Genomic DNA, 19,813 nt, shown 5'->3' on the forward strand with positions numbered 1-19,813 from the left:
ATATTTCACATGCGATATATACAATGTAAATGGAAGTTGACCTGGGAGGAAAGGCAGAGTGGGAAGGTGGGAGGAGGGATAATGGGACTGGAAAAGGCCTCCTGCAGAAAGTAGTATTTGAGGTGAGTGGAGGTGAGGAGAGAGAGCAGATTCTGGGTGTGGGAGTTAGCTAATAAAAAGGCAGAGTCAGGACATGGAGTGTCTTGTATGGAATTTACAGTACTATACCAGCCAGGAAGGTAGAGTGTAAGAAGTCTGGAAAGCAACAAAGGGGCCAGGTTTTGAAGAATTTTAAAAACCAAATAGGATTTTATGTTTTAGTAATAAGGAGGCTGTCCAGAAGGCTATTCAAGTTGCCAGGTGTGAGGTGATGAGGGCAGCAAGGTATCAACCATATGAGTAGAAAGAAGGTGATATAAAGGGAGAAATATTGTGCCGGTAGAAATGACAAAACTTACAACAGATCAGATATGTAGGGTGAATGCAAGTGAAAAGTTAAGGATGGCAACAAGTTGTAAGCCTGGGTGACTGGGAGGATAGTGGTGATGCCCTCAACAGTAATAGGGAAGTTTAGAAGAGGGGGAAGGGTTTTGAGGAAAGAAAGTTATGGTTTTGGAAATCAAGAGTGTGAAATGCCAGTGGGACATCTATCCAGTCTGAGATGTCCAAGAGTTAGTTGATCATGTAAGGCTGCAGCTCAGAAGATACTTTAGGCCTTACCCAGGATCATCTGATTAAAGATGGTAATTCAACGAAGGGGAGTTGATGATATCCCCAAGCAATGGAATAAGAAGAAAATATTTAAAGAAGAAGGGGTGTAGTTTAGCCTTGATATAGAGCTTCAAATTTATAGATATCACCAGTTTCTGTTCCTAAGGGAAGTAATCTTTTCTCAGGTTTTAAAAGAGAAAGGTGAATTGTGATCTATCACAAATGTCAGCAGTTAACACCTTTATTTTGAAAACAAAGATAATTCTTAAAGGTCAGTTCTAAAATTCAATGATGGGTGTTTGGTGTGTCAATATGTGCCTCCATGCCTCAATGATTGAATATTCTTATATTTGTATCTAAGAAATTCATAATATTAGAATTAAATTCTTCTAGTTTTGCTTAACTTACTAATTAAGACCCTGTGTAGACCCTCTATCATAAAAAAGAAATATTTATTAAGACCCCATATTTTGAATACATGTATCATAACCAAAAATGACTGTTGTAATGTGACAAATTATGTAAGTGATATTACCATTTGCTAATGCCTTTAATGAAGTCAGAAAGGTAGTTTTCTAAGAATTAAACTAAAAAATAGAAGTGTAAGCTAGAACCCATCACTGAATCTTTTAATTGATTTGATAGTCTTCTAGCCATGCATTATATAGACCTGAAACTAAGTTAATGTTGATATATAGGGAATTGTTATAATAGAGTAATTCTATTGCAAAGATAATTTTGTGATCATATTAACTGAAAATGCCTTGTTAGCAAGCATAAGAATGATTTCTACATACTTACAAAATTCAAGTGTATTGTCTCTTTCAAAGGGACAATAATACTTAATAAAATATATACATTGTCAACTCAGATTTATTTTTTAAAATATGAACCTGATGGACGTGCCTTTTTTCTTGAATTGTTCCTTGTTTCAGGGCATTCACTTGGTTTCCATCTTTAGTCATGTTTTAAAGGATTAACTAAGGTAGATATTGATCAGTTGATTATAAATTTGCTTGGTTTTGCAGTACTAGTGTATAAACTGACCTCTAATGTACCTTGAAATAATTTGGAAAACAAATTACAAAGTAGGTTGCTCAGCTTATTTTTTTTTCCATTAAACTTTGGTGTAGGTAGCATCTTTGCCTTTCCCTTGGTTGCTGTAGTTTTTTGTTTGTTTTTTGAAGCTATTTGAGAACTTTTGACTGATTTTTTTAAACAGTTAATCCAGTAAAAGCTGCAGCTATGTATCTATATATGTATATGTGTGTGTGTGTATGTGTGTGTGTGTTAACCTTTTTTGTGTGATAGCCCCCTTTGGCAGTCTCATGGACCCCTCCCTGGAATAATGTTTTAAAATGCATAAAATAAAATACATGGGAATACCAAGGCAACAGCTACATTGAAATGCAGATATCCAAACCACAATAAACTGGGGACTCCAGGTTTAGATGAAATTTTTTGAAAAATATGCTGAAATAATTACATGCAGGTTATCACTTTTTCTCAAGGAAGGCTCTAAGAATATAAGCTTCAGAAAAAGTGATAACCTGAATGGGTTGATGGAATTTCATCATCTTAGAAGTTCATATGCCAGTGAAAGTAAGGGCCTAGTCTCTATCTTAGCTGAAATGATGATAGAATAAAAATATTCCCATTCACAAAGCAGTAATTCTATAATTATCTCAAAACAGTTTGCAAGCAATATTCCATCCTCTTTCAACTGTTGAATGGCTCTTTCCAAAGTTACCAATGGTTTCTTAACTTAATGGCTTTTTCTCTTTGCTTCAGGTCTTTCTCCTTTTCACTGAGTCTTCCATAGCTGCCCAACTGATTTTTAAGAAGCATAGGTGTAAGTCACCCTGCTGCTCAATAACCTCCAGTGGTTCCCTGTTACCTACAGTACTAGGATCCACCTGAAAACTACTGTTTGCTGTTTTAATGGCCTTTATGAGTCTGATTTGCTTTTCTAATCTTATTATATTACTTCTCTTTATACCTGCTTTGGTCCAAACAAACTGGCCTTTCTGTTCCTCACTTCTGATGCTCTTTCTCTCTTTTCCATACTTTTGCAAAAGTTATTTATTCCACATGCTTGGATTGCATTTCCCTTACCTCCATTTCTTAGAATCTTTATTTTCCTTCAAGGTCATCTCAAGCACCACTTCCTGCACGAGGCCTTTTATAATTCCTTCCTTCCCTCCACCCAAGCTTCTAGTGCTCTGTACCAGAAAAATTATCCCCTATTTAGTTTATGTATATTTATATGTACCTGCTGAAGTTGCAGGTACTGCTTCATTTACCTAGCATAGGGCTTGGCATATAGCTGCCACTTAATAAATGCTTTCCAATTAATTAATTTGAATAAATGCTCATTGATTTGTTAATGTTAAAATAAGTCAGAGAGTGAAAGGCTCCACACAGAGGCGTAGGCTACTTTTATTTTTCTCTACTATGATTCTGTGTGTGTTTTATGCAAGCACGTGTATATACATGTATATGTAAATTAACACACGTCAGAAGATTTTCTTTGAGAGATTTTCATTTTTTTAAAGTAGTTTAAATGAAAGCTTGAGAAAAACTAGGGCATATATTGTCATTCAAATTACAGTATTGTAGTACTGCTGTATTCATTGTGAAGTCTGTTCATTTAATTCAAAGAGTTTTTTGGTTTGAAGGAAAGAGATATTAACTTAATTTTTACCCCTAATCTAGTGTCTTTAATTCTGTTTCATCATTCTGTAGTCTTTTTTCATCTCTTTAGACGATCTTAATTTGTACTTGTATGTTAAGAAAAAGCTTAGATTTTAGCAAGTAGATGAATTTTCAGTGATAGCTGCTTATTACTTGTGCTATCTTAGCTATCACCTATCTGCATTTCTCTACGTGTGAGGTCGTTTGGAGATAAAGTTGTAGATCAATGATTTACAATATTCCTAAATCATATGCTTTATTGATGGATAAACTGTATCTACCAAGTAATATTTTCTCTACATACAATATTAAATGACAGAATCAGGATCCAAAAAGCTCTTGACGAACTGGAATTGTGAGATCATACAAACAAGGTGAAATTAATAAGGACAAATGTAAAGCATTATACTTGCTTTCAGAAAATTAGTGTACAACTGTTTGATCAGGAGACTTGGCCAGAAAACAGCTCATGCTTAAAAATACAAAAGGGTTTTACTCATTAACAGTCATCAGGAGTGGCCAGAGCAGCTAATGAAATTTTGTTTGTTTGTTTGTTTATTTTGAATTTAAATACCAACAAAAATGAGCATTTCTAGATACATAGAAGAAAACAAAAAGATAATGACATTTGAAGTTGTCAGTTGCCAGTTAATAACTTGTTTTTAAATAATGTATAATATATGTATTTGTGTATAAATATATACATATATATTTACTAAATGCCACATACTTAAAATAAAACTGCTGTTTGTCAGTACTTCTTTTTTGCTTTTTGGTGCATTAATTTTTTTTTCAATGACTCATTCTTTTTTTTTGTATTGTGTTTTGGCATTATTATTGCTACCCCAATTTCTATAAATTGTTCTACTGGTTCTGCTCAATTCATTTTGCATCAGTTCATACTGCCTATGGTTCTCTGAAATTATCTCTTCTGTTATTTCTTACCACACAATAATATTTATCAAGTTAATCAGTTCAGTATTCAGAGGTGCCTTTTTTTTTAATCTGTAGCCTTTGACGCTGTTAGTCACCCTCTTCTCTCTAGGGCTTCATGACACTGTTCTCCCTTGTTTATTAACTATTTCACCACTCTTTTTCAGTTTCTTTTGCTGGCTCTTCAGGTTTTAACGACTAACTATGGGTATCTCCCAAGGCTGTGTTTTGGACCATCTTCTTTCTATGTATTATTATGCTTGATCTCTTCAAATCCTATATATTTGATTATCATCTTCATTCAGATTATCCTCAAATGTGGTTATCTAGCCCTAACCTTTCTCTTGACCTTTGGTCTCACATCTCCATTTGCCTATTTGACATCAAAATGTCCCAAACTGAACTCATTTTTCTTCTCAAACTCTCCCCTTCCCCATTATCTCTCCCATCCCTGTAAAAGGTACGGCCATTTTCCCAGGCTCCCAAACTAGTTGTCATCGTTAACTTAATACTCTCACCCATCGTATCCAATCATTTACCAAGGCCTGTCCATTTTCCCTTTATAGCATCTCATATGCTCCCTTTCTCTTCTCTGACATTGCCATCTCTCTGGTCCAAGCTTTCATCACCTCATGCCTGGACTGGTGAAGTAGCTTTCTAGTTGCTTTGCCTACTAGAATTTCTTTTCCCTGCAGTCCATCCTCCACTGTTACATCATTATCTTTAAAGTGAAAGTCTGACCATGCCATCCTTTCCCTCCATTTAATAAACTCCAGTGGTTTCCCTTTCATTCCAGGATCAAATATAAAATGTCTGTTTGTCATTAAAAGCCCTTCACAACAAGTCCTGTCTTTCTACTCTTCTTTCTTTTTAGATATAGTTTTATTTATTTCATTAGATATTTCCCACTTACATTTTTTTGAAAAAATTAACATTCCTTTTTTAAAATTTTGAATTCCAAATTCTCTCCCTCCTTCACCCTTTGAGAAGGCAAGCAATATGATATCATTTATACATATGAAGTCATGCATATTAGCTATGCTGCAAAAGAAAAGACACAGAAGAACAAGAAAAATAAAGAAAATGGAAAAAATATGTTTCGTCTGTGTTCAAAGTTTATCAATTCTCTTTCTGGAGGTAAATAGCATTTTTTGTCATGGATGCCATGTAATTGTCTTGGGTCATTGTCTTGATCAGAGTAGCTACGAGTCTTTCACAGTTGATCATCATTACGATGTTGCTGTTAAAATGTACAATATTCTCCTAGTTCTGTTTATTTTTTATCAGTTCATCTAAGACTTTGTAGGTTTTTCTGGAACCATCCTGCTCATCATTTCTTAACAGCACAATAGTATTCCGTCATAATCCTATACCACAACTTGTTCAGCCATTACCCAGCTGTTGGGCATCACCTCAATTTCCAATTCTTTGCCACCACAAAAAGAACTGCTGTAAATGTTTTTGTATGTATAAGAACTTTTCCCTTTTTGTTGATCTCTTTCAGATACAGACCTGGTAGCAATATTTCTGGGTCAAAGGGCATTCACTGTTTTATAACCTTTTAGGTATAGTTCCAATTTGTTCTTCACAATGGAGTAGTTCACAACTCCACCAAGAGTGCATTAATGTTCCATTTTTTCCACATACCCTCCAGAATTTATCATTGTCCTTTTCTGTCATGTTAGCCAATGTGATAAGAGTTGGCTAAGCTGGTGCCTCAGAGTTGTTTTAATTTTTCATTTCTCTAAACAATAGTTATTTAGAGCATTTTTTCACGTAGCTATTGATAGCTTTGATTTCTTCTTCTGAAAACTGCCTGTTCATATCCTTTAATCATTTATAATTTGGGAAATAACTCATTCTTATAAATTTGATTCAGTTCCTCTATATATTTGAGAAATGAGACTTATATCAGAGACTCTTGTAAAAATCTCCCTACCAGTTTCCTGATTTCCTTTTGATTTTGGCTGTGTTAGTTTTGTACAAAACCTCTTTCAATTTCATGTAATCAGAATTATCCATTTTACTTCCTATGATCCTCTCTGTCGCTTGTTTGGTCACAAACTCTTCCCTTATCCATAGATCTGATAAATTTTTTGGTGCTCCCCTAATTTACTTATGGTATCACTTTTTATGTCTAAATTATTTATCCATTTTGACCTTTCTTGGTATATAGTATGAGATATTATGGCTAGTTTTTGCCAAACCAGTTTCCAATTTTCCCAGTAATTTTTTGTTAAATGGTGAGTTCTTGCCCCCAAAGCTTGGGGTTATCAAACACTAGATTACTGTGGCCATTCACTATGGTATATTATGTACCTAACCTACTCCAATAATCTACCACTCTATTTCTTAACCAGTAACAGATTATTTTGATGATTACTACTTTGTAATATAGTTTGAAATCTGATACTGCTAGGCTACTTCACATTTTTTTCCCTGTTCATTCCCTTGATATTCTTGACCTTTTGTTCTTCCAGATGAATTTTGTTATTATTTTTTTTCTAGCTCTATAAAATAATTCTTTGGTAGTTTGATTTCCATAACACTGAATGAGTAAATTAACTTGGGTAGAATTATCATTTTTATTATATTGGCTTGTCCTACCCTTGAGCAATTAATATCTCTCCAGTTGTTTATATCTGTCTTTATTCTTATTATGATTTATTTCCCCTGCCTTTCCCAAGTTTACCTCCACCACCACCATGTATTCTGCAATCCAGTGACATTAGCTTCCATGCATTTTTACTATCCTCCATGCTTGGAACTCTTGCTCTTCTCTCCCTCATGGCTTTCTAGACTTCTTTCAAGTCTTGGCTATCCACATCCAAAGAAAGAACTATGGAAGTTGAATCACTATGATTTTTTTTCTCTTCTGTTGAGTTTTATTTCCTCTTTTGAAGGGTTCCTCCTATTGGTTTTAATTTTTACTTACAACTTCACTAATGTGAAAATATGTTTAATAGGAATGTAAATGTATAGCCTATATGAGATTGTGTGCCATCTTAGGGAGGGTGGTGGGGAGGAAGGGGGAGAAAAATTTTAAACTCAAAAGCATATGGAAGTGATTGTTGATAAATCAAAAGAAAAAAAAATAAAGACCCACCTTCTTCAAGAAACCTTTCTCAATCTCCCTTAATGCTAATGCCTTCCTTCTTAGATTATCTCCAATTTGTCCTGTACATACCTTGTTGTATGTAATTATTTGAATGTAATCTCCTCCCCTCCCCATTAGATTGTGAGCTCCTTGAGAGCAAGAATTGTTTGTTTTATTTTTTTATAATTCTTTGTCTCTTCGATGCCTGGCATGTATCAGGCACTTAATAAATGCCTGTTGATTGAGTAAAGAGGTGCCAGAGACAATACCTTTCTTTCTAGACACTACCTTCTCTTATGGTGTACAAGTTACATAATTGTTATAGCTTGTGTAGGCCCTGGGTAAAAGCATATTTTTTGTTGCAGAACGTGCCAACAGAAGCATTCACCAACTGAAATGTGCCCTTCAGGAAAGTGATATAGTTGGGGAAGATGAATTTGAACATGAAGAGTCCTGTTGTGAAACCGGGACTGAGGAGAGTGGGGCTACTTGGCATGAACTACATCATAGCCATGCAGGTACCTGGTTGGTATTTAAATCTGATGAAAATTAAGGGATTGTGATGCTATAATGACTGAGATCAGCTATTATTCTTGGGTGGAACTAATAAGTTGTTTTTTTTTCTTCAGTTAGCCAACTTAAAGCCTTGTTAAATCAGCAGAGCAGCAAGGAAAATGAAGTATCCTCACCAAGAAGAAGGAAAATATCACCTTCGGTTTGTATTTCTTTTGAACACTTGATAAAATTGATAGATTCTCTTTTAACATAGAGTTGTATTTTAAAATCATTGTCACTTTTTCAGTAACCTAGGTTGATTGCCATTTCTGAGCCTAACATTCTAACACAAACTCCATAATGACTTATATTTTTAAAAGCCATTTTCATGTCTTCCAACATATTTGACTGAAGCCTCTATGTTTTGTCTCTGAAGGAGGGATTCCAGTGCTTTAAATTTCTGTAGTCCTGCCTTCTAGAATTCTTGTAAGAAGAATATGAGCAACAACATAAGTCTATAATTAAACTGTAGGTAGCCCGTGTCCCAGAACCCCAGCTCATAAGTTCAATCTTTGGGTGCCCTTCAATATCCCTTTGGTACATCCTGGCCCCTTGGAGACCTCAGGGTATAAGTTCTATCTAGATTTCTACAGAAAGTCGAGGTCCTCATTTCTGATCTCTGACTACCCTTCTCAAATCTGTCAGCTCCTTTTAAAGGCTAACTCCAAGTGTACTCCTAGAATTTATGTCAACTGTTATGCAGTCATCCCTAAGTACCATCAGTCTATCATCCATCCCCAATGTAGTATCTGTTATTTGTCAAAAATTACCCAAGGCAAGTGAGGAACTGACTCCAACCAAGAGGGGGCTGTTCAGTCTTATGTAGGGAGATGATAACTTCAGAGTCAAAATACCCTCCTTTTGGCCTTCTGCTTTTGGTTTTTCTTCTTTTTTTTAATCTAAAAAAATTAACCTACCTCATAAATTTTTAATTTGATTACTAGGTAAAATGAAATTGAAGCATGTACAGAATTTATTGATGAGATTGTTCATCTCCTATCCTTAGTTAAATGTTTTCAAATTGCCTACCCAGTGTATTTTAATTCTTGTCAATAGGCAGAGGTATACAGTAGAAAGAACATGAAATTAGAAATAGGAAGGCCTTCTGAAGCTTGAGTCCTGAATCCATCATTTACCTGCTATTTAACTTTAAGCACATCAGTCTTCATATCTTAGGGCCTTGATTTCATCATCTGAAAAACAGTGATGATGATTATCTGCCATGCCTTCCTTATAGAGTTGTTTTAAGGATTGAATAATTGATGTGAAAGCACTTTAGGAAGGTAGGACATTCTATATACATATAAAATATTCCATTAGTCATATTTTAGAATACCTTTTTATAATGTGTCAAACATTTTGATCCCTTGAATTATCATGCTGGGACACAGTGACATGTTGATTTCTTTTTTTTAAGGGATAAAAGGTTTATAATAGAAACTTGTAGTAACATTTCATTCTAACCTTACAATTCTATATTTAATATCTAGTTTAGAGATTTGTGTTTCATTGATGAGATTATTGATAAGATAAATCTCACATAAATAAGACTGCATAATAATTTAAGAAAATAATTTAAACAAAATGCTTTTGTCATTCAGACAATATATTACTATCACTAAGTATTTGGCTGTGAAGTACCTTCTGCAATATATTTAAGCACATACTAAGTGAACTTTGTAATCTTATGGGTTAATGTGTTATTACTCTATTTCCTGAAATAACTGGACGTATCTGCTAGCATTTTTCCAAGATACATTTTGAAAAACTGATGTTATAGAGATAAGACGTAAGTTCCCAAAAAGAAAGCATGATAATTTTGATAATACATTATGGATTTATGCCTACTCATGCATAAAGAAAATGGGGTATTTGGAATCAAATGTTGACAGTTTAAACATAATGATTATATGTTTTGACATTTAAAACACAAAGATGTGATGAGATAACCTGAACATTGCTTTTCTCCTCTCAAATCCAGTGATCATTAAAAAACTGAAGTATTCCCAATGTAGTTGGTATTTCAGGGAACATACAAATTTTTTTTATGTGACCTCAACAATATGCTCTTAAAAATTATATTTTTTTCCATTAACTTAGACTATATATATTCACTAAGAGTGGTAAAAATCTATGTTGGTTTTCCCTAAATTGTTAATAGAGTATAGAATTTCCACAGACCTTACAGGTCATCTATTATGACTCTATTTTATAAATGAAGAAAATTAGATAGTAAAAGTTTGTGACTTTGCCAAGGTTCCTTAGCAGAAAAAAGAATTCAATTCCACATCCTCTGCCTACAGTTCAATAAAACAAGCATTAAGTACCTATAAGATGTCAGGCACGTGCTAAGTTCTGGGGACACACACACAAAAAAAACATAAAAACAAACAGCCCATTTCCTTAACAAGTTTACATCCTATTGGCAAGGACTGTACATCATTCCTTTCCATTGATTTGAGATTATAGCATTTAGTTGCCATATGATAGTTACCACAAATATTTATTTATTTTGGTCACCAATTCTCAGAAATACCAGAGAAGAGTTATGTCCACTTCCGTGGTGTGCAGTCTCTACTTCCAAGGTAGTGATCTCTGGTGCCTAGAAGTAGGAGGTTGCATGGATAATTGCTGTTGACTCTTCTTTTTCTGATTTCTCCTAATGCTGATTAGTCAAATGTCAGACAGATTTAGATGTGGTATACATATAGAGTGCTAGAGGCTAAACCATTCAGTAATATGGCTTCTGAAATTCAGCTTAATGACATTGGCTAGTGGGCTGTGCCGCTTATTTAAAGAGAACATTGTACTAAGAGGCCATAGGGATGCATTCTCCTAGAAAAATATGCTTCTTGAGGAAAGCAGCTATTTAATTTTTGTCTTTGTATCAATATTGTTTAACACAGTGACTCATACTAATAGAGCTTACTAAATGTTGAATCAAATGGAAATTTTGTTACCAGAGGATGAGTCTGTCCTATCAACTCAGTGCTGTAGTAATTTCCAGGAGAAGGTTGCACCACCCAATTTTAGCAGAGTACTGATAACATTCATATGCTATTCTACCATTTTTATAGCGCTTGTCCAAACAATTTTATAGCTGCTTTAACTTCACAGCAATACCTCCTTGTTTTGTCCATTCGCAAGGTTTTTAGAATGAATATATAGAAATCACACACAAAAAATAATGCAGTCATTATTTTTGTCCAGGTTATATCAAGTCCTAGTACCAAATGAATGAGAAGAATGATAGCTAATATTCTACTCAATCCAAATATAGCTAACCTATGTGATTTTCACCTTAGAACACAGCAGAAAATGAGAATAACAGCTTGCCTGCCCTATTTGATCTTGTTCCCATCTTTAATGATCAATCCCAATACATTCATCATTTAGAGGCAGAAGTGAAGTTTTGTAAGGTAAGTTTGGGGTTTGCTTGTTTTTTTGTTTTTTTTGTTTCTTTAGATTTTTAAAATCTAATAAAGTCAAGTTGATTTTTAAAATATTTACAATTTGTACTTATATCAAATTTTCATTGAATTTATTGTCTTCTCCCTAAAACTTGTCCTAACCTCTGACTTCTTTCTTTATTGATGGTGCCATTTTTCTCTCAGTTGTACAGATTTCTAGCCTCATCTTTGACCCTTTCCTCTCCCTTCCCTAGAACTGTTGTCTTAGGGATTTGTGATATTGTTTTTGATTAACACTACCATATCCGATCAGTTGCCAAACCCTGTCATTTCTAGTTCTGCAAAATTTCATGTGTTTCTTCCTTGCTATTCCCGCTTAGTTGAAGGCCCTCATTACTTCTTACTTGGACCATTATAATTCCCTCTTATCTGAGTCAGTTGCTACTTCTCACAGAAGTAGAGAAAGTATGTCGATATAAAATAATGAGAAATAAGATTGAACAGAGCAAGGCTAGCTAAGATACAAGAAATAGACATTTGTAGCAGGAGTGTGAAGTCACAAAGGTGCTATTTGTTAAATGCTAATCACAGAGTCTGAGTTAGAATGAACCACAGTGGCCATCTGGTCCATGGTGTATTTGAACCAGTACACAGTGAAGTCCATTAACATCTCTGACAGAATATCCAGGCTGTACTTAAAGATGTCTCAAAATGATGAAGCCAGCATATTTCTCAGGGCAGTCCATTCCACTTTAAGACAGCTTTAATTGTTAGCTTACTTTAGTCTACCTTTTTGTGCTTTTAATCATTGATCTTAGTGTTTCCCTCAGGGTTAAATACTTCTTGCATATGACACCCTTCAGATATTTTAAAACATTAACTACAGTATCTTCCCCCAAATATTTTATTTTCTTTATCTACAGCCTCCACCAGAAGCCATCTTCAGTTTCTTCAGCTGACACTCATATGGCCTGTCTGTTACTAGAGGATGAGTCTGTCCTATCAACTCAGTCCTGTAGTAATTTCCAGGAGAAGGTTATGCCACCCAATGTTAGCAGAATATTGATAACTTTCATAGGCTTGCCCTCTCATAGCTCTTTCTTTGTATGCACACTAGTTTGTCAATATGCTTCCTAAAATTGTTGTACCTGGAAGTGTAGACAGTGCTCTAGTTAATTCTTGCCAGGGCAAGGTAAATATATTAAGTCTTTCTCTTTGGACGCCATACTTCTAATAATTTAGACTAAGATCACATCTGTATACTAATGAAATCACAGGTACAGATTTCCTTCTCTTGCTCTCCCCTCTTCTATCCCCCCTTAACTTTCTCTGGCCTCTCCCCTCTCACTCACTCTTTTCCCTCCACCTCTTTTCCATCCTCCCCCCTCTTCATATATGTGTATATATGCATATATATGGGGGAAGGTACTATAATATTATGCTGTTGTCTCACATGGGACTTGTAGAAAACTAAGATCCAAAGCTTTTTTTTTTGGGGGGGGGCAGGTATGAAGTGGTAGTGGGGGCACAGAATATTGTTTAATCTTTTTTCCTATCCTGTATACTAAATACAGAAAAAACTTCTAGCATAAACTTTAGGTCCCTTAATGTGCCCTTGAGTATTTCTCTGCAAAATCAATTAAAAGAACATGGAAATATTTCCTAATTCCTACTCCTAGATTGTATGATAAGTCCTTTGAGCTTTTCTTGGGTCATTTGGTAATAAAGAGTAACCATCAACTCTGGATCAGGATTCATTCCATGCTGTATAGTTTATAGAAGCAAATAACTCTAATTAATAACATTTTAAATTCTCTTAAGTATTTATCATATTCAAATTTGTATCATTTTTTTTTTTTGCTTTGTCATGATATTGGGGATAAAAACTTTTTCAGGGTGGAGAACATTCACTCTTTTTTTTTTCCTCTAGAACCTAACAGTATGCTCTGTGTAGTAGGTGGTTAGTAAACATTTACTGAATAGCAATTCTAGATTGTATTATTCTAAAGTTCACTGTGGCCTATCCTGTAGTTCAAAAAAACCCCTAGACTTTTGTGTGTGCTCCCTCTTTAACAAGTCTCCATTGAATCTCCTCCATCTGTTTTTGTGTGTGTACCTGTTCCAGTCTTCACACCTTCAGTGTCCCTGATGGATCTGGACCCTGAATTTTCCTATACATTTCAGCAAACCAATCCTTGGACTGAGGTATCAGACCCAGCCCAGTCCACCTGGATATTCAATAGTCCTTTTACTGTGGCTCTCCTAGCCCAGACCACTTCTTTCACTGTTTATACCTGTGCTGTCTAGGCTATTTACCATTCCTTAATCCCATCCAAATCTTCTCATGGTCTTTTTTGTTTATGAAAGTATCATTCTCATCCCCATCAAGCTGCAAATTTACTAGGAATCTTCCCTCCATAGTATTACAGTAAACCTCAATATCTTGACTGAAGGAAGGCTTGAGTGGTTAAATTCTTTTCAGGCAGACCTCCCCCCCACCCTTATATTTTGGGGTTCTCAGCACCCCTAACTGTAACATTCCCATTTTTGTCTTTTTGTTGATTTTTTTAGCAAGTTAAAATCAGTCAGTTATAACTTATTAACATACATGGTTTTTTCTTCAGAAAATTAAACCTTTTGTTTTGATGATCTTTTTTTAAATTTTCTGATGATAAATCCTTTTGTCCTACTTCCTAATACCTATTCTTTAGTTGGGTGGGATTGAGGAATAGTCAAGTCCACAAGTAACTAAGAAAAGAATACCGCCAATCTCAACAATAATTGCTATCTCAAGTCTTTTATTTGAGTTATAATGCTTGTGTAGATTATGAACACCTAAGAGATAGGAATAATTCTTTATGTTGCTTTAAGCACCCTGGTATTCTGCAAGGAAAAGCAGTCTGTTTAGTAGTTTAAGCATATGTATGTTCTTATTGCTTTCTGTAGGAAGAACTATCTGGAATGAAGGAAAGAATACATGTAGTTGTGCTTGAAAATGAAAAGCTTCAGGAAGAGTTGAAATCCAGATCAGCAGAGCAGAAAATTGAGCATATCTTTATGGATTCCTCTGTGAGTAATTTCTTTTTTTAAATGTAAAGGGGTAACCAAGTGTGGGCATGGACCATTTTTCAGAGTTGAATAGTGGAACTTTGGCTTTATCCACTTGATTAAATTTTGGCATTAACTGGGGATGGTTTAATTGGGTCAGGCTACTACAGATCTATGCTGCACTGGGACTGAGTTTATACATGGGACAGAAGAATCTCCTGGAAGTTCAGAGAGATCTGGATAGAACAGAGCACAGATTAGAGACAAGAGACCTGAAAGTAGACTTTGGTCCTTGGTGGGAGGTGCAGCCTGTGCATCACACTGCTTCTCACTGACAGTTCCCAGCTTAGCCTGAGAGATACCAGCCTTGAGAGGAAGTGGTATAGCAGCCAAATAGCATTGGGAATCACATGACCCAGGGACAGAAAAGAACAACATGGCCTTGTGGATATCTACAAGTGAAAGAGTGGTAAGAGCTCCTGGCTCCAATTACCTGGAGAGAAGAAGACAGTACTAATGCATCTCTGGAACTGGAGATCAAATGGTGACTGAGCCACAATATGGGGGAGCAAGCCTGGCCCTCATGTACTACCAAGTTGTTTGGACATTGCAGAACTAATGGGAAGGTGACTGCCTCTCTAACAACCCCCACTGCCAAATTACTTCTGGAAGAGCCCCGTGCAGATAAGCCTACTACTCTAACCTTGGGAGGCTACATGGATCCTCAGGGAAGCTGAGGGAGGGTCACTGGAAGGTTTAAGGTTTAACTCTTGAGCAACCTGTCTTGTTTCCTTTCCACGAGGAAGCCAAACCCCAGCAGCTTCCCCTTGCCTTGCCACCAGTTAGGGGAAAGAGAATTGATCTTTGTGGAGAGCTAGAAGGGAAGATAAAGACGAAGATCAAAAGTGAGACCACAGGAGATTTGTGGCTTGATAACCTGGTCTACTAATGCTGATCAAACTGGCTCATAGGCTTCCAGTCACGTCCCTTCTCACGAGACTGTAGGAACCCCTCCCTTGAGGATAAGAATCTTACCTTCTGCATTTCATTCTTTGCTGTATGTGAAAGTCATGAGATGATAAATTTAGATCTTGAAGGGACCTTATAGAAGGAGTGACATGGACCCTGGATTTTGGAAATAGATTTCAGAATTTTCAGGAGAAGGATAGGATGATTCTCATGCACTAAAATTCCACAGGGGAAGTCACCACAGGAAGAATGGGAAACTAAAGAAAGAAATTGTGTTGAAACAAAGGGAGATCAGCTCAGTAAAGAGGAAAAATGAGAATTGTTTGAAGAAACCAATGTGGATGTACAGAGAACTGGCCAACCAGTGTAGATTTTTATAAGATATGTACAGAAGATGCACGTTAGAGCCAGTAACAAAATGGAAACACGAGTGAGACGTTTGTATATGAATGCTATTAAAAACGGTGTCAAGGATACTAAAACTGAGAATGAGCTGAGGTTGATGAGGAAATGTAAAGACAACAAATAGTGTTTTGGCTATATTGATGGAAAGAGGATTAAAGAGGATAGGATCCCTACTGGAGGTGAACGGAGATGTCTTTGACTGACAGTGGAGAGAAGAAAGTGCCTCTTGGGTCTCGTTTTGCTTTGGCTTCCTTTACCAAGGACAGTGACCCAATTACAGTGGAAATGACAGAGTTTATGCTCAAGATAAGTTAGACTATGATAAGTTGCCCTTGATGAATTCAAAGGCCTGGCCCAGATGAACTAGATCCTTGGGATACTGAAGGAAATGGCAGATGTAATTGATACCCTTTATTTGTGATATTTAAAAGATCATGGAACATGGAGGAGGTACTGCAAGATTAGAGAAGGGTGAATGTTTGTCCTGATGTTCAGAAAAGGGAAGAAAGGAGACTACAATCTACAGGCCAGTTAGCTTGACTTTGATTTCTGGGAAAACTTTAGAATGGAACATTAAAGATATAGTTAATGGATATCTATCAAAGTAGTGCCATGATGGCTTCATCGAGGGCTGGTCATGCCAAACAAACTTCTTTTTCCTTTTTCTTTTTGGAACATGACCTGTGATTTTATTGGTCTAGGAAATTCTAGGAAGCAAATACCCTCTACTAGTACAGGTTGGCACTCTATAACCTCCAGGTTTGGAGATTGCCTCTGTCATTGAGATAGTAAATGACTTTTCCGGGTCATGCAACCAGTGTGTCAGAGACACTTGAAAACCAGCTAGGTCTTCCTGACTTTGAGTGGTCATGCTCTCCCTCCTACTTACTCTCTCAACAGGTTTAGTAAACTCATAGGTCAGGGGAATACTATAGATATACTTGATAGATTTTAGCAAAACATTTGATAAAATATCTCATACTGTTCTTTTGAAGATGATGGAGATGTGACCTAGACAGTAATATAATTAAATAGACTTGGGTTTGTTGAACAACCAGGCACAGTTAATGACTATTACTCATTAACTTCTTGTCAGGAGTTAGGTCTACCATGGAGTGTCTCTGGGATCTGTGTTTGGTTCTGTACTGTTTAATATTTTTACCAGTGATAGTGGATAAAGGCATAGATGGCATGCTTACAAGATTTGCAAATGACACAAAACTGGAAGTAACAGCTGACAGGCTGATTGATCTTGACAAGTTATGATAGGCTGAATATAAGGTGAAATTTAGTAGGGCTAAAGGTCAAGTTTTATATTTGTGTTAAAAAAAAACACAACTTCACTTTTATAGGATTAAAATATCGGAGAGGGAAAAGATCAGGGGGGTTTGGTGGACTTGCAAGATCATTTTTAGTAGTATGATGTTAAAAACAAAAAAATTTGCAATTCTAGGTTTAAGAGGGACCCCATTCCAGAAATTAGGAGGTGTGATCACCCATCAATACTCTGACCTGGTAGGGCCACATCTGCAATGTTGTGCTGAGGTCTGGATGCCTCGATTTAAAAATGACATTAGTAAACTGAAGAGCATCGAGAAGAGGGAAGCCAGGATGATAAAGAGCTTTGAGGCCTTGTTGTATGAGGATGGGTTAAAGGAACTGGGCTTAGCTGGGAGAAGAGAAGATTCAAGGGGATAGGCCAATTGTTTTCAAGGATGTGAAGGGCTGTCATGTGATGGAGAGATTAGATGTGTTCTCTTTGGCCACAGAAGACAGGACTCAGCAGTCAGGGGAATCTGCAAGGATTTATATTTAGGTTTGATATTAAGAAAACCTTCCTAATAAAGTGGAGTGGGCTGGCTCTAGAGTTCTTCCTTTTTTGAGGTCTTGAAGCAGAGGCTGAGTGACCTCTTACCTAGAATGTTATAGGAATGATTCATTTTGGGTAGATCTTAGATTAAGTGGCTTCTTCTTGGATCTCTGATTAGAGGTCATTTACTGCAACCACCTCTTTTTGCAGATGAGAGAATTTGGAGATGTCTAGTGACCCGTTTAAATTCACACAGATGGCAAAGCAAGAATTGGAACAAATTGAATCCAAATCTAGTATGTTTTCCCATATTCTACCTCTTTTTTCAAGGAAAGAGTTAATCGTAAATCAAGGATTCCTGTTTTATTCTAAAAGAAATCTGCTACCTCAATCTGTGTTGGAATCTATACTCATTCCATGAAACCTAGTATATTAGTTGAAACTAAGTAAAAGTAGAAAAGTTATTAGCAATCCTACTTCTACTACCAATTAGTCAGAAGGTAACTGTCGATTGTTAATTCAAGAGTTTGCTAAGGATGGCTGAAAGGCAAACTCCTAACAGATGGCATACTACCTCATTAGTTTTGAATCACTGGTGTCAAACTCAAATACAAAGAATCCCTAAAGATAGCAATATAGACTTAGAAAGCTACAAATTATCATTTTCAGTGTTATATTTTTATGTTTTGTTAAACATTTCTGAATTATATTTTAACCTGGTTTTGCCTGGACCTGGAGTTTTGTGGACCAGGCTTGGGGGGCGAGTTTGACACCTCTGCTAAAAATCAACCTCATAGCATGCCTTTTACTTTTCCTTCTAGGAAAAGGAGAATGGGAATCAGAAAGCTGAAATATTAGGAAGGAGCCCTGTTCTAGATACAAGTCATACTAAGATTTAGAGTTGACTTAATGACAATTTGAGAAAGTAAACCTTTGTTAAATTAGAGAACACTAGCTTATAGCTCAACAAATAGAATACTGGACCAGAAGTAAAGGGACTCAAGTTCTTTCCTATACTTTTCACTCACTATCTGTGTAACCCTATATAAGTCCCTGGACTTATAAGCCCTGGACCTCAGTTTCTTCATCTGTCAAATGGGGAGGTGGTGGCCTAGATGATTTCTTAATTCCCTTTCAGTTCTAAAATTTTATGACTATGATATGGAGTTTCTAGGCAGACTTTGAAATAGCAGGTAGCCTTAAAAAATAAAAGCAGTATTAGAGTTCTTGCCATTAGGCAAAACATTGCTTTTCCCACTCCCACTTGTTGACTGTAACAAGTAGCCAATCAAAGGCTTTCTCAGTTTTTGTGGAAGCATTCTGTGTGATGATTCTGAAATATTTTAATTGTGGATATCTTTGATACCTTTGCTTTAAAATTAAATATTATGGTCATTAGCTAATTTAATTAGTTTAAATTTATCAATGACTTGTGAAAGAGGATATAGCTTAGGCTTTTCTTTTAGTTTCGGGATCTGGAACTGTTCTTCTTTTAGAATGATTCCTGAAGGTATTGTTTGTACCCCTGAAGGCATGTTGTTTAAATCTTCCATTCACAAGAAGGAAATGGTAGTGTTCATTCCTAATTATTGAGTGAGTAGATGGGTTTTTTTAAGTAGATTTTCCTGAGCAGTCATTTTTAATTTATGATCAATTGTTAAATAATTTTTTGCTTATAATATTTTTTCTTTTCTTGAATATATACATAGATCCATGCTGTTGATAGATAAAATTTCAGTTATTTCAGATTTTGAATGCCAAATTTGAAAAAAAAATCACATGAAACATATTTAAAACAAACTTATTTTAAAAGGACCTTTTTTTCTCTCCCTTTTTCCTTTCTAAATATACACTCATCTAAACATGACTGAATTATTCATAGTTTCAGCAGCCATGTAGTGGCATAGCAGTTAAAGCTGGCAAATGAGTTCATCTGAGAAGTAAGATGAGACAGGAAATGAGGCAGATAAATGAATCAGAGGGAGAAGTAAGCAAGGCAAAAAGGGAAGGAAGTGGTGGCAAGCCAACGTGTCTTTTCATGTGGACATGAAAATGTGTATATGGGTTTAATTTCAGAAAGCTGTATCAATAGATATATGTATATCTGTCTTATCTATTTGGGAGATGATTATATTCTCCAATGATTTAACATATGGTATATACATTTAAAAAATTATACTG

The 19,813-nt window shown here is 35.8% G+C and overlaps 1 protein-coding gene across 1 annotated transcript in view; it reads left to right on the plus strand.

Annotated features, from left to right (window-relative positions):
* SDCCAG8 (SHH signaling and ciliogenesis regulator SDCCAG8) overlaps positions 1-19,813 on the plus strand; it is a 261,854-nt gene that overhangs the window by 14,025 nt on the left and 228,016 nt on the right. Inside the window, 4 exon segments of the mRNA XM_020982077.2 lie at positions 7,801-7,953; positions 8,065-8,150; positions 11,296-11,409; positions 14,347-14,469. Coding sequence (XP_020837736.1) covers positions 7,801-7,953; positions 8,065-8,150; positions 11,296-11,409; positions 14,347-14,469 — 476 coding nt within the window.

Source organism: Phascolarctos cinereus, unplaced genomic scaffold, assembly GCF_003287225.1.
Source record: "Phascolarctos cinereus isolate Bilbo 61053 unplaced genomic scaffold, phaCin_HiC Scaffold_5;HRSCAF=322, whole genome shotgun sequence".
Lineage (NCBI taxonomy): Eukaryota > Metazoa > Chordata > Mammalia > Diprotodontia > Phascolarctidae > Phascolarctos > Phascolarctos cinereus.